Below are 14,380 nucleotides of genomic sequence, written 5' to 3'. Positions count from 1 at the left end.
TGATCCAAAAGTCAGTCCAATATAACAGTAGTAAAATCTGAGATAAAACAGTGTAGTTGTTATGTAATATGGCTTCAAGAAAAGTTCACTGCAATCAGATTGTCATGCCTAAATGTAACTAATATAGAAATTCTAGAGCCATCACTGATCCTTCTTCATGCTCTGCAATAGCCATACGGAAATCCTCACAGTTTACCCCAAACACTATATTCTTTCTTCTTTATGTTTTTGTACAAGCTCTTATCTTAAACTGCAAAGGCCCCTCCCAGTTAATTAGTAACTTTTCCTAGGAAACTTTCTTGAACTTCTAGATTGGGCAGGATGTTCATGTACTTCCACAGAACCATACTTACCTCTCTCATAGCATCTTTCATTTATTCATTCATTCAACACTTAGCATGATGGATACTGTAGCATTACCAGGAATCCAGCTGGGAGAAAGATAGATACTAATTCTAAAAATGGACATTTGACACTTAGTAAAGAGTTAATTTATACTTTCAAGAAATGATTTCTGCACAGACAGAGAATACAGACTTGTGGTTACCAGGGGGGTGGAGGGTGGGAAGGGATAGACTGGGATTTCAAAATTGTAGAATAGACTACACTGTATAGCACAGGGAAATATACACAAAATGTTATGATAACTGACAGAGAAAAAAATGTGACAATGAGTGTGTATATGTCCATGAATAACTGAAAAATTGTGCTGAACACTGGAATTTGACACAACATTGTAAAATGATTATAAATCAATAAAAAATGTTAAAAAAATAAAAAAGAAATGATTTCTGTGCTACATGAATAGTTTAATATCCAAAAAATTATGAAACACTTCATAAATTATTTTATCAAACTGAAATATCTTTTATACTCCAAATTATCAAAGATAGAACAAAGCTATGGTCAATCTCACTTGAATATATATGTAAAAACCATAAATAAATATATTCAAAACAAATCCAACTATAATTAAAGACATTTCCAAGTTATTATTTAGAAATCCATCGACATATCAATCAAATAGGTAAATAGGAAAAAACCCTATGTGATCATTTAAATAGATAAAAAAACTTGTTTGATGGAATTCAACATTTTTTCTGGATTAAAAAAAACTCTTAGGAATTTAGACATGGGCCTAATGATTTTAAATGATGAAACTCTGGAGGTATTTCCCTAAAAGTCAATAATTACTGTTATCGTCAGTAATATAATATTACTGATGATAATATTATATTTCTAAAATATTCAATCAATAGTTGTAATTTGTTTTTCTTAGGATGCTGAAAATCTGGTATGGAGTGGTGGAACATGTTATGATATGTGAGAAAACATACCCTCCCTTGTTACACCACTGAAAATTGTAATCTTGGAGAAGAGTGAAGGATAAGGAAAAGTGTTCATTGTTTACTGTTATTTGATAAAATCAAGTTACATGGCAATAAAATTATAACAATTTTGTATATGTGTAGCTGGAAGAAACCACATCATAATATTAACTGTGGTTTTCTTTGTCAAATTTGGTTTGAAGCATTTAAATTTTTCTCAGTCTTTTTCAAATTTTCCAGATTTTTCTTTGATAAACCTATATAGCTTAATTGAAAAAATAAGAAAAAGAATTAAATTTTTAATAGAGAACTGTCCTGGGGCAAAGGTTAGCATTTTGGTATTCTTTCTAATGATTAGGAGATTACCAAAGAGGCCAAAAGGTCCAGACATTTGTTGACCCCAGCTGTCTCTAAAATCCAAGAAGGGAAAAGAACAGCCAGTGGTTTGGAATTGACTTGAGATTTTTCTCTTGCTTTTTCACATGGACTTATTTAGGCCATTTAATGTTTCAGTTTCAACCAATCAATCTCACAAATATATCCACTCTGAGAAGATGTACTGACACAGGTCAGTTCTTATGAAAACATTCTAGAGCCCATCATTTAGAATGTGACCAATGTCAGTATTACAGATAGGATTCATTAAAAAAGCATCAGTGTCACAGAGCAAAAAGAAAGAGGAGACGTCCCGTAGAAACACAAGACCTTGGGGAAGCAGTGGGGGCTTCTGTTACCTTTGCTTCTTTTTTTGTCCAAAAAAAGGTAATGTTTCAATTTCTTTGGCTGCCTGAGCTTTATCCATATCCCTAAAGGCCCTGTCCTTAGATTATTTTTTACCATTGGGCGCTACCTACACTGAGACTTATGGATCATGTGCATCTATCTTAAACCTAAATTTGCCAACAGCAGTTTGTCTGTAAAACATATAAATTCAGCCAGAATTTCATATTTTGCCCCAGGAGCCTCTTAAATCAGGCTGTACCTCAGCCATCCTGGAAGGCTTCCTCAGGAATAAATTTCTAGCACTAAGTATTGAATTTTAATTTTATTGAGTTTCCCTTTATGTTTATAAAGCAACTTTGTTTTTCACAGTATGAAACATCCCTCACAAGACATCCCCACTGCTTGTCTGAATAAATAAGCTCCTATGAGCCCAAAAAGGAAATAATAATGATTAAGATAGAATGAACAAAGGCAAAGGTAAAAAGTAAAGGCCTTTTCTCCTTTTTCTGCGTGATACTGAGAATTATCCTGGGTTTTTCACTAACATTTTTGTGTGGAAACCAAGTGCAATTTTTTTGTCTTATTGGAAACCCAGTAAAAGCCGTCAGCTGTTATCTAGTGGGAGCACATGTCTGAGAGGCTCGCTCCTGGGATTGATTCACCTAGCTTATCCTGCATGTTCTGACCATCTCCAAGGCTGTTCCCTGGAAGCTTACTCTGCCCTAATCATTTTATCCCTTTGTCTGGACTGCTGATAAGGTTTATTTATGGAAAAAGTACCATATCTAAGGCAAAGAAAAATTGCCTTGAAGTCAGAGAACTTAGAATTCAGCCTCTGCTCTGTGGCTTATTCATTCATTGTACAGACCTTGGGCAAGAAGGTTGACCTGGTATGATGTACCATTTGTAATATTAGCCCCTATTTTATAGAATTGTTGTGAAGCTTATATGTAATATGTGAGAGTGCTTGGCATAGAGTGAGTGAACAACACATGTTTAATTTAATCTGGACTTTCAGGCTTACTTTTTTTCCCTTTTTCATTATAAGAAGAAATGAATAATTTAAAATGATGTTCATAGATATTCAAGATAGTTCCTGATTTAATAATTCTTTTTTTCTGTATTTCCTTTTTAATTGTTTTATTTAGAGCTTTTCAAATTAATAAAAGAAAAAGTCTGAGGAACTGTTACAAACTGGAGAAGACAAAGGAGAAATAATAATTATGTACTGTGTGGGATCCTGATAAGGATCCTAGAACAGAAAAAGACAGTGGAAAACTGGTGAAATTTGGATAAAGTCCATAGTTAATATAATATACTAGTGTTAATTTCTTATTTTTGATAATTGTACTATGGTTGTGTAAGATTTTAACATTAGAGGTTACTTGAGAGATGTAAGGGAACTTTTTGAACTAATTTTGTAAATTTTCTGGAAGTTTAAAATCAGTTCAAAGTAAAAAAGTTTAAAATATATAAAAAATAAATTATTTCGAATTTATCATTTCCATTTTTCTTTCTGAAACAAATCTTTACAACTCAGCCCCAATGCTTCCTATTTAATTTTTTGTGTAGGATTCTTATCTTCTCTACACATACACAATGGGTAGCATGTCTTGTTGGGTTTTCTGTTTCTAAAGGATGTAGTTTTAGGCACAAGTATACTCAGAACTATTTATCATTCCATATTCCATATTTTACCAACTTCTTTATGTCCATATAATAAATTCATTGTGGTTGCACTTCCTCAAGCTAGTTGACATCTTAGCTCTCTTCTTTTTCTGAGCGTGCCGTGCCGTTCTTGTAATGGGCTGTGGTACCTGGCAGAGGACTAATGAAATTCATGGGATCTAGGAAAGAAGCAGACGTAGCTCCCAGAACAAAGAGGCTTTAATTAGTAAACACTGAATTGAATGAAACCAGAAAGAGAGAAGATGAGATGATAGCCTGGGGCTTGAAAATGTTGAAGAGCAGTACTTGATAATAAGCTCCCTGTTAGTTCATCTTAATTGTTTCTTCTTAGTACATCTCTCCCGGAAGAAGATAAAGGATTATGTGGTGGCTAGGTACATTTGAGACAACAGATATATTATCCTGTATCTGTCAGAGTGGTTTAGGGAAATACACTAAATATTCTCCTTCTGTTTCTCATTTGAAAGTTTTGAAAACAGTAATATCTCACAGTATTATTGTAAGTAGTCCTGCCCAGACAACTGGGTCACGTGTATTCCCTCTATTGCCTGGAAATGGCCAGAACTGGCAGTGATGCTGGATGGAGCAACCCAGGCTTGGACTGGATTCCATGTGAATCCTAGTCAAAGGAAGTTAGGGTTTCCAGATTAGCAAATAAAAATGATGATGCCTAGTTAAATTTGAATTTTTTCTAGTTGCCTTTGCCTAGGTACACTGGGGTAAAACAAAAATATTGTATAGGAAATATTCGTACTACAAATTACTTGTTTATCTGGAATAAATTATAAGTATCTATTCTACATATGTCTCTAATTATATTTCAATAATTACTTGGCTCTACTTAACATTTCTTTGTTTTGCATAATTTGCTTATAAAACTCCTTGCAGTTACAGACTATCTTCCATTTGCATTGTAATATAGCTTTTACTATGGTCACATCAAAACTATTTAATTCCTTTGTCTACTCAGCATCCATTAATGAGAAAATATGCTTAACATTTGCATTTGAGCCAGTATACTGAAAAAGTGCTTGCATAAAGTTAACAACTCTGAGAATTGCTCTTCAAATTTGATTCGTTGTAGCATATAATACCATCTTTCATGGCAAAAGTTGCTTTCCCACTCTTCAGGGTTATGTTGCACAACGACTTTTGAAAAATGCTGTCTACTGACAAAAAAGAGTACTGTTGTCAAATTTTATTCCCTTATTTTTAACATTACATATGATGATTTCACTTGTTTCCATGCTGGAAATAAATATTTTATAACATCCAGGTAAAATGATTGAATTCTTCAAGGACTGATACTGGTTTCAAAAGATAGTCATGGCAAATGTCATAATAATTATCCACTTCAAGTTGGAACTTCTTTCCTGATCATAAATAAAGTATAGTTTGCTTACATCATGGAAATTTTTGATGTGGCCTGCTCCATGTTGTGTCATGCAAGTGGGGCATTACTGAAGAACAAACTGGATAAATCTGGGGTATTGTGCATGTATTTAAACAAAGGGCATGAGTGAGCCAAATTAAAATTGACTGTGCATATGCTTCTGGCTGTTTAGAAAGGCCAGTGAGAGCAGAAGGAAGCTTATGGGCTCTAAGCCTCCAGAATTTAGAGGCCAAAATAAAGGTGATGTAGCAGATTACTTATTAGGAACAGGTATGATCTTGACCTAAGTGTCACAGATTACGACCACATCTTTCTTTTTATTCTTTTTTCCTTTTTTAAAAAATGAAGTATAGTTGATTCACAATGTTGTGTTAGTTTGAGGTTTACAGCAAAGTGATTCATTTATATGTGTGTGTGTGTGTGTATTCATTTTCAGATTCGTTTCCATTATAGGTTACTATAAGATACTGAATATAGTTCTCTGTGCTATACAGTAGGTCCTTGTTTATCTATTTTATTTATAGTAGTTTGTATCTGCTAATCTCAAACTCCTTCCCCCACTTTCCCCTTTGGTGATCATAAATTTGTTTTCTGTGTCTGCGAGTCTATTTCTGTTTTATAAATAAGTTCATTTGTGTCTTTTTTTTTTAGATTCCACATATAAGTGATATCATATGATATTTGTTTTTCCCTGTCTGACTTAACTTCACTTAGTATGATAATCTCTAGGTCCATACATGTTGCTGCAAATGGCATTATTTCATTCTTTTTTATTGCTGAATAACATTCCATTGTATATTTATATTACATCTTCTTTATCCATTCATGTGTCGATGGACATTTAGATTGCTTTCACGTCTTGGCTATTGTAAATGGTGCCTCTGTGAAAACTGGGGTGCATATATCTTTTCAAATTAGAGTTTTTGTTTTTTCAGAGTATATGCCCAGGATTGGGATTACTGGATCATGTGGTATTATCATATCTGTTTTTAGTTTAAGTCCATACTCTTTTCCATAGTGGCTGCACCAATTGACATTCCCACCAATAGTGTAGGAGCTACCACATCTTTCCATCAGATAGAGTCAATTCTAATTTCCATGTCTTGACCATTTTACTCAGATAGCAATTCTAAAGTTGCTCTTCCCAGAGGGAGTAAAGTCAGAAGATTTATATGTTTTGTTACACCTTAATTAAATTGTTATTAGCAACTTTGTTTTAATTGCTTCTAAGGGACTTCATCTCAAAAGTACTAGAAGTTTTCTAAATTCTATCCAATCCACATTGTGAACCTTAAATTGCTTTTGGGATTAGAAACACCCTCAAAGCAGCAAAGACTTTAAGTTGCTTTGGTACTCCATTGACTATTCTTAAAGGGGTCCTCTGCTAGGGAAATGACTGTAAACAGCCCCAGCTTTCATCTTTACTGGAAGTGAGCTCTGTTTTACTAGTGGTTAACTGTTCGCTTACCGTAGCAATGGCAGCTACTTGATAGTAATGAAAACAGAGAAGCAGATAGGTCTTTTAGTTTTCTTACTGAATTTATTGAGATGGAATTTATGAGACTAGCAGTCTCATAAAAAAGTAGGACGATTTCTGTTTCTGGCATTTTAATATAGACATGCTCTATATTCTAGTAATTGGGGATACAAATAATTACAACATATTGCTAATGCTTAAAAATATTTTGAATTACTCCCCTCTTTTTATTATGGATATTCTGAATATGCAGTGAGAGGAAGATCAGCAGAGCAGCTGTTAGAGCAGAGGAAGCTGATTTCTGTGCAGAGAGAAAAGTTAATATGGATTATACTTGGAAGTATAATATCATACCTGGAGGTAAAAGAGTAAATCCCCTGCACTTAAACTTCTTAGTTTATACATGTAATTTTGTATTCACTATAGATTGGGACATGTGCACTAGAGTTTTTCTGAGATCAACTTGTCATTCATTATCAGGCAGGTCAGTAGAGTTACCTAGATGTTGCAATTTGTACTGAAAAAGACTAAGAAGAATAATTTTATCTGAGAACATTTTCTTTTACAAATATTACTAATGCTTGTAATTAATATTCTTAGGATATTGCAGGCATACTTTTTCCCACAAATGAGAAATAACCAAAAATCTTTTTCTAAAAATGTATCTTTTCAGTAAGTTCTCTTAGCCACAAAACTCTTCTGCAGTTGAGGTTAAATTATTATTGAAACAGAATTTACATATACCATTATGTTTCAATAGGTGCAGAGTAGTGATTTTTGTTATGGCTAACATTAGTTGTGTTCTGTATTGTTTGGTCAAAATGTTATGGTGACACTGCATTCAAAATAATTCAAATTCACAGTATAAGTGAGATACATAGTTCTAACCCATTTGTTTATGTTCTGAATCTTCTTTCTAACACGGGCATATTTTTTGGAGCTAAAGCCTCCTTCATGAGTTCTAAAAGCCTAACTGAGCTTAGAGGATTATATTTTTATGCTATCTGTGTATCCAATTATAGGTCCACATTACCCATAAAGGAAGTTACTTAAGGATGCAAACCGCTCTTAGAAACACTGCTGTAAGAGACTCACATGCATTCTGGCTGATGCAGAATACCTTATGGTGAAAGAAAATATTAACATGGGAAAGACTAATCAGTCTTCTGTTACAGAATTTGTCCTACTAGGGCTTTCTGGCTACCCAGAGCTTGAGGCCATTTACTTCGTGCTGGTGATATGTATGTACCTGGCGATCCTGCTGGGAAATGGAGTAATCATCATTGTAAGTGTCTGTGACTCCCACCTGCACACTCCCATGTATTTTTTCCTCAGTAACTTATCATTCTTGGATATTTGCTACACTAGTTCTATTCCCTTATTTCTCAGCAGCTTTTTAACTTCAAAGAAAACCATTTCCTTCTCTGGATGTGGAATGCAAATGTTTCTCTCCTTTGCTATGGGAGCCACAGAGTGTGTCCTTCTAAGCATGATGGCATTTGATCGCTATGTGGCCATCTGTAACCCTCTGAGATACCCCATCATTATGAGCAAGACTTCATACGTGTCCATGGCTGCTGGGTCCTGGATTGCAGGAAGCGTCAATTCTGTGTTGCAAACCTCTCTTGCAATGCGGCTTCCTTTCTGTGGGGATAATGTCATTAATCATTTTACTTGTGAAATCTTGGCTGTCTTAAAATTGGCCTGTGCTGATATCTCCATAAATGTTGTTAGCATGGTTGTTGCTAATATGATTTTTCTTATAGTCCCAGTACTTTTCATTTTTGTTTCCTATGTTTTCATCCTCTCTACCATCCTGAGAATTCCTTCTGCAGAGGGAAGGCGCAAAGCTTTCTCTACCTGCTCTGCCCACCTCACAGTGGTGATTATATTCTATGGAACCATCCTCTTCATGTATGCAAAACCCAAGGCCAAAGACTCTTCTGGTGCAGACAAAGTACAAGTCACAGACAAAATCATCTCTCTCTTCTATGGAGTTGTGACACCCATGCTCAATCCCCTCATCTATAGTTTGAGGAACAAAGATGTGAAGGCAGCTGTGAAGAACATACTGTGTCAGAAATGCTCTTCAGCGGGAATGTGAATCTAGTTAACAAAAAAAATTCCTTTACTCTGGATGCAGGACTAGCTCACCTGGAAGTTCCAAAATAAATATAAGGGTTGGTGGAGCAATTAACTTCTGAAATTCTTATTTTTCTGTTGCTATTTAAATGTGAGAGAAAACTTGGACTTATGTTTTCCCTTCATGATTGGATTAAAGAGAAAAGGGACAGAAATTTATGGGTAAAAAGATTCTCATCCAAAGCACTCATCTTCACAGGATTTAGTTTAACTCTGGAATGATGAGTTCTAAAATCTTATGTAAAAGGAGATACCATTTTATTAGTTCAACCTCTTATCCTCTACATGCATCAGTTTTCCAGTCTCATATCTTTCTTAGGAAGATAAAGTAGTGCCTTGTTAGAGGTCAGAGTGCTATGTGAACTCAACATTAAATAATTCATAATGAGATAGATTTTGATCATACAGAGGGAAAGGGTAAGCACTTTAGGGTGTTTTAGGTACCTGACTATGTATATGTCACAGAGAGACAAGAGTAGAGAAATAATGCTATTTTTTTGTCTTAGGGCTGATATCCTTTTGGCTACACACTGGTTAGCATACTTCTGTGCAGAGGTGTCTGAAGCAATGTGAGTCTTTGTGCAGACACCCGAGCTGATGGGGAAGTTTGGTCTATCTTGAGTTTCAATAGGTGAGCAGTGGTGTCTTTAAGTTTAAATGATTGTTATAAAAAATTAGTTTTTAAAGACCTTGGTTGCACAGTTCTCTGAGAACACTGTGATAATGGATTTAGAGTATCACAGATTAGGTATTTTTGCAGTTACATTAATTTCCTGTAGATTATGAGCTTTTCTTTCATTCATTCATTTATTCAGTCAGTCAGTCTTTTCTTCCTTCATTGAATTACTTAATCAACCAGTACTTACTGAATACCTATTTTGTTTCAGACATTATGCTACCTATTGGCAATATCAAAAAATGACAACATGGAAGCAAAATCCAAAATATGACTAAGGAGTACACAGTCTTGTGGAATACAGACTGGAACATCAATTTGGAACAAAAATATTAAAGAATATTCAGTTTTCCCTCTTCCCATACCTTCTAAGCTGGATCATTTGTTTGCAGTCATAGTATGTTGAGTCTTTATTAGGTTGAACAGAGCAGTAGGAGGAATGGCACATTTCCAAGAAGTCAGATCTCTGATACACCTAACTCTCTACCAAGCTCTTCTTTTGTCTGTTTTATATGCCCTGGGATTCCACATATGTTTTATTTGGAAAAAAATTATTTTGTTGCTAGGGAAAGTTTTAAAACCACTAAGGTGGGCTAAACCCAGTAAGAATTTTAAGAAAGAGATTGGTGCTTTTGGATTGGGGTTTAGAAGGATCTTTGGCACTGAGGAGGATTAAGTGTATACATCTTGCTGATTAATTCCCAAAGCAGTTTTCACATTTCTTGGACAGCCACTAGCCCTTACCTTGTCTTCTTTCCCATAGGCTTCAAAGTACTGAGACCTACCTAGTTCCTTGGAGTTTTATTCCCTTTCTGACTTGTTATGGAATAAATTCCTCAAATAACTTTCATGATACTTTGGTTTAAAGTTTTTCTTTAATTAATAGAGGCAACAGAGAAGAAAAAGAAAATAACATGAACGGAACATTCCACAGGTTTAGGAAATCTTCCAGACATTACCAGAATTAGCTTTGGCATATGAATACTGACTATGTACATTTACCTCTGCCCTCTTTCCCAGGGACTGTTTTCCTTTTTCCTTAGTGGAAGATCTTCCCAGCATCTAAGTCTGAGAGAAAAATGCCTCTAATCATGACTAAATCTGTTTTGCTCTATTGTTTGAGGATGGTATTGTTTAAATACTTCATGTGGTACAGTGAGTCAGTTTGACTCCTGAATGAGCTTTGTTCTTCATTCTTTTCTTATGTTTCTGTTCTTTTCTTGGTTTTAAACTTCACTGGTTCTGAGTGCATGTTTTTATGTCACTGATTAATCCCTATACTCTGCAGTATTTTCCCCTCAACTGTTCAGTATTCATATTGTTTTACATATATTCATTTGTGTTTGCAAATATATTTATGTATGGCAAGGTAAAAAACATTGCAGTGAGACCTGGAGTTAAATAGTATAGCCTTGGACAGTCTCTGAAATGACCAATTCTCTGAACCTCAGCTTCATAATTATTAAAATCCAACTTGAGTAAATCACTTGGTTAATGTGAGGTAGCTATACAATGAAATCCCTTAATTGAAAATGTTTGAAATCTTTAAAGTACTAGAAAAATGGGAAATAGTATTAAGTTATGATTTTATTTATTAGTTTCTCAACAGTAGGGACTAGATCCTGTATCACTATGAATTTCCCTCTTCAAACTGCTTTTGTTGCATCCCATAGATTATGTAAGATTTTATTTTCATTATTGTTTGTCTTGAGGTATTTTCATTGTTAACCCATTGGTGTTTTGGTAGCATACTGTTTAGTCTCCATGTGTTCATCATGTTCCTGATTTTCTTTCTGTGGCTGATTTCTGGTTTCATACTGCTGTGGTCAGAAAAAATGTCTGAAATAGTTTCTATCCTCTTAAATTTGTTGAGGCTTGTTTGTGAGCTACTATGTGGTCTATCCTAGAGAATATTCCACGCACGCTTGAAAAGATTGTGTATTCTGTTTTTTCTTTCTTTCTTTCTTTCTTTCTTTCTTTCTTTCTTTCTTTCTTTCTTTCTTTCTTTCTTTCTTTCTTTCTTTCTTCCTTCCTTCCTTCCTTCCTTCCTTCCTTCCTTCCTTCCTTCCTTCCTTTCCTTCCTTCCTTCCTTCCTTCCTTCCTTTCTTTCTTTCTTTCTTTTCTTTCTTTTCTTTCTTTTCTTTCTTTCTTTTTTTTTTTTTTTTTGGATATAGTGTCCTGTAGATAGCAATTGAGTCCAACTGGTCTATTGAGTCTTTTAGGATCTCTGTCACCTCACTGATTTTCTGTTTGGAAGATATGTTCACTGGTGTCAGCGGGGTGTTAATGTCTCCTACTATAATTGTTTCCCTGTCAGTTTCTCCCCTTTATGTCTGTTAGTATTTGCTTTATGTATTTAGGTGCTCATATGTTAGGTGAATATATGTTAATGAGTGTAATATCCTCTTCTTGTACTGATCCGTTTGTCATATGATGTCCTTTTTTGTCTTTCATTAATAGACTTTGTTTTAAAGTTATTTTGTCTGATGTAAATATTGCTAATCCTGCTTTCTTGTCACTTCCATTTACATGAAATATCTTCTTCCATCCCCTCGCTTTCAATCAGTGTCTGTCCTTTGCCCTAAGATGAGTCTCTTGTAGGCAGCATATTATAGGTTATTTATTTATTTTTATCCAATCTGCCACTATGTGTCTTTTGATTGGAGCAGTTAGTCCATTGCTTTGAAAGTAATTCTTGATACATACTTACTACCATTTTAAACCTTTTTTTCCAGTTGATTTTGTAGTTCTTCTTTGTTCATTTCTTTTTCTTTTTGTTTTTCCTTTTGTGGTTTGATGATTTTCTTTTGTAGTTTGCTTGAATTCCTTTCTTTTTGGTCTTTGTGAGTCTATTGTATGTTTTTGATTTGTGATTACCATGGAGTTCAAGTATGTTGACCCATAACTGTATCTACTTGCTTTAAGCTGATAGTCATACAAATTCAAACATGTTCTAAAAGATCTACATTTTTATACTTCCCTCCCCAACATTTTGTGATTTTAATGTCCTATTTTACATCTTCATGTTTATCCTTTTGCTGTTAATTGTATTTATAATTGCTTTTACAAAAATTTTTTGATCTTTTTAAATCTATGTACTGGCTCATTTAAGTGATCTTCAGTCCTTTTGTGTGTTTGCCTTTCCTATCATGATTTTCTTTTTCCTATATATTCTTGCTGCTTTTCTGTTTAGAGAAGACTTTTTAGTATTTCTTTTAGGTTAGGTTTAGTATTGCTATATTCTTTTAATTTTTGCTTGTCTGAGAAGTTCTATATCTCTCCTTCTATTCTAAATGATAATCTTGCTGGTAGAGTGTCATAGGTTGCAGGTTTTTCCCTTTCAGGACTTTGAATATATCATGCCATTCCCTTCTAGCTGCAAAGTTTCTGCAGAGAAATCAGCTGATAACCTTATGGGGGTTCTCTTGTAACTGACTCTGTTTTTCCCTTGCTGCCTTTAGAATCCTCTTATTATCTCTAACTTTTGCCATTTTAATTATGACATGTCTTGATGTAGGTCTGTTTGGTTCATCTTGTTTGGGACCCTTTGTGCTTCCTGTACCTGGATATCTGTTTCCTTCTTTAGGTTTGGGAAGTTTTCAGTCATAATTTCTTCAAATACATTTTCGATCCTCTTCTCTCTTTCTTCTCCTTCTGGAAACCCTGTTATGTATAGGTTGGCATGCTTTATATTATTCCATAGATCTCTTATGTTGCTTTCTTCTTCTTCTTCATCTTCTTCTAGTTTGTCTTTCTGTCTGCTGTTCTGATTTAATTCTGGTTTCCATTATTCTATCTTCCAGATTACTTATTCATTCTTCTGTATTATTTAGTCTGCTATTCATTGATTCTAGATTCATTTTTATCTCAGCAATTGAATTGTCTAATTTTGATTGGTTCCCCTGTATGGTTTCTAGCTCCTTATTACTGTAATCTGCATTTCTAACATCTTGCTCTTGAGGGTTCCATCCCATGGCAGAAATGGTGTAAACTGAAATAAAACAATTATACATTGTGATAAAATCTTTTACAAAATTGAAAACAGTAAAATCATGGAAAATATCTTCCAAGAGTAAATCATAAACATTTTACCTGGGTTTGAAACATTTCTCCAAGTGGAAAGTGGAGGACAGACATCCCAGGTAAAGAACACAACAGAACAGCATTTTCAAAGGAGGACAGGGACTTAATTCATGAGGCATGTTGAAGAGATGACAGGAGTCAGAACATGGCTTAGGTGCTTTACTTAATGAGGGTAGAGGGGATGTATTCTAACCATGAATAAATAACTAGGAATACTAATAAGATGTACCCAAGATAAAGAGTTTGTAAATTCCGAATTAAGGATTTCTTCCACTCCCACATAGTTAGATCCCTTGAAGTCCTACTTGGCTCCAATACTTTTTCCTAGAAGAGAAACACACTGCTATGGCTTTCTTGTAATATTCTTTGGAAAAAGGCTCCTCATGAGGGTGTTAAATCCAAGGGAGGATTCTTCTGCCTAATTCTGTTTACAGTGCTACACCTCCTGGGTTTAAGAAACTTAAACAAGGACAATGGATATGGACCAACAGAGAATAATTATCCCTTTTCCTTTGTTGTACAAAAGAACATACCTAATATGTTCACAAATGGCATAGTTAGATTATTTTAATAGATCCACATACATATTTCCACCCTTATTAGAGAAAAAAAGTGGTAGCTTCAAATGAAGACAAAATTATTTAGATTGTCAGATTTCTTCTAAATTGATGTACAATATCTTGCCTAATAAGATTCTGTCTGTGTGGAATGAGAATGGATCAGTTATCCATAGACACTAATTTGTAAAACAACAAAAACAAAAACACCTGGATATTAGCTCTTGGGTCTCAGACTTCTTGGTGGGAAAAGAAAAGACTATCTTTTCTTTGATAAAGAAAGACTCTTTAATCTTCTGAAACAGACCTCAG

The 14,380-nt window shown here is 34.5% G+C and overlaps 1 protein-coding gene and 1 long non-coding RNA gene across 5 annotated transcripts in view; both read left to right on the top strand.

Moving 5' to 3' along the window:
* LOC105067560 (uncharacterized) overlaps nt 1-14,380 on the top strand; it is a 439,520-nt gene that overhangs the window by 63,163 nt on the left and 361,977 nt on the right. The window lies entirely within an intron of this gene.
* Nucleotides 7,755-8,714, top strand: LOC105067566 (olfactory receptor 13C7-like). Its single transcript, XM_010953160.3, has one exon. The coding sequence runs from the start codon at nt 7,755-7,757 to the stop codon at nt 8,712-8,714; it is 960 nt and encodes a 319-aa protein (XP_010951462.1).

The sequence above is a fragment of the Camelus bactrianus genome, chromosome 4, assembly GCF_048773025.1.
Source record: "Camelus bactrianus isolate YW-2024 breed Bactrian camel chromosome 4, ASM4877302v1, whole genome shotgun sequence".
NCBI classification, from domain to species: Eukaryota; Metazoa; Chordata; class Mammalia; order Artiodactyla; family Camelidae; genus Camelus; species Camelus bactrianus.
Note: the sequence above shows the minus strand (reverse complement) of the source record. Positions and strands in the feature narration are given on the sequence as shown.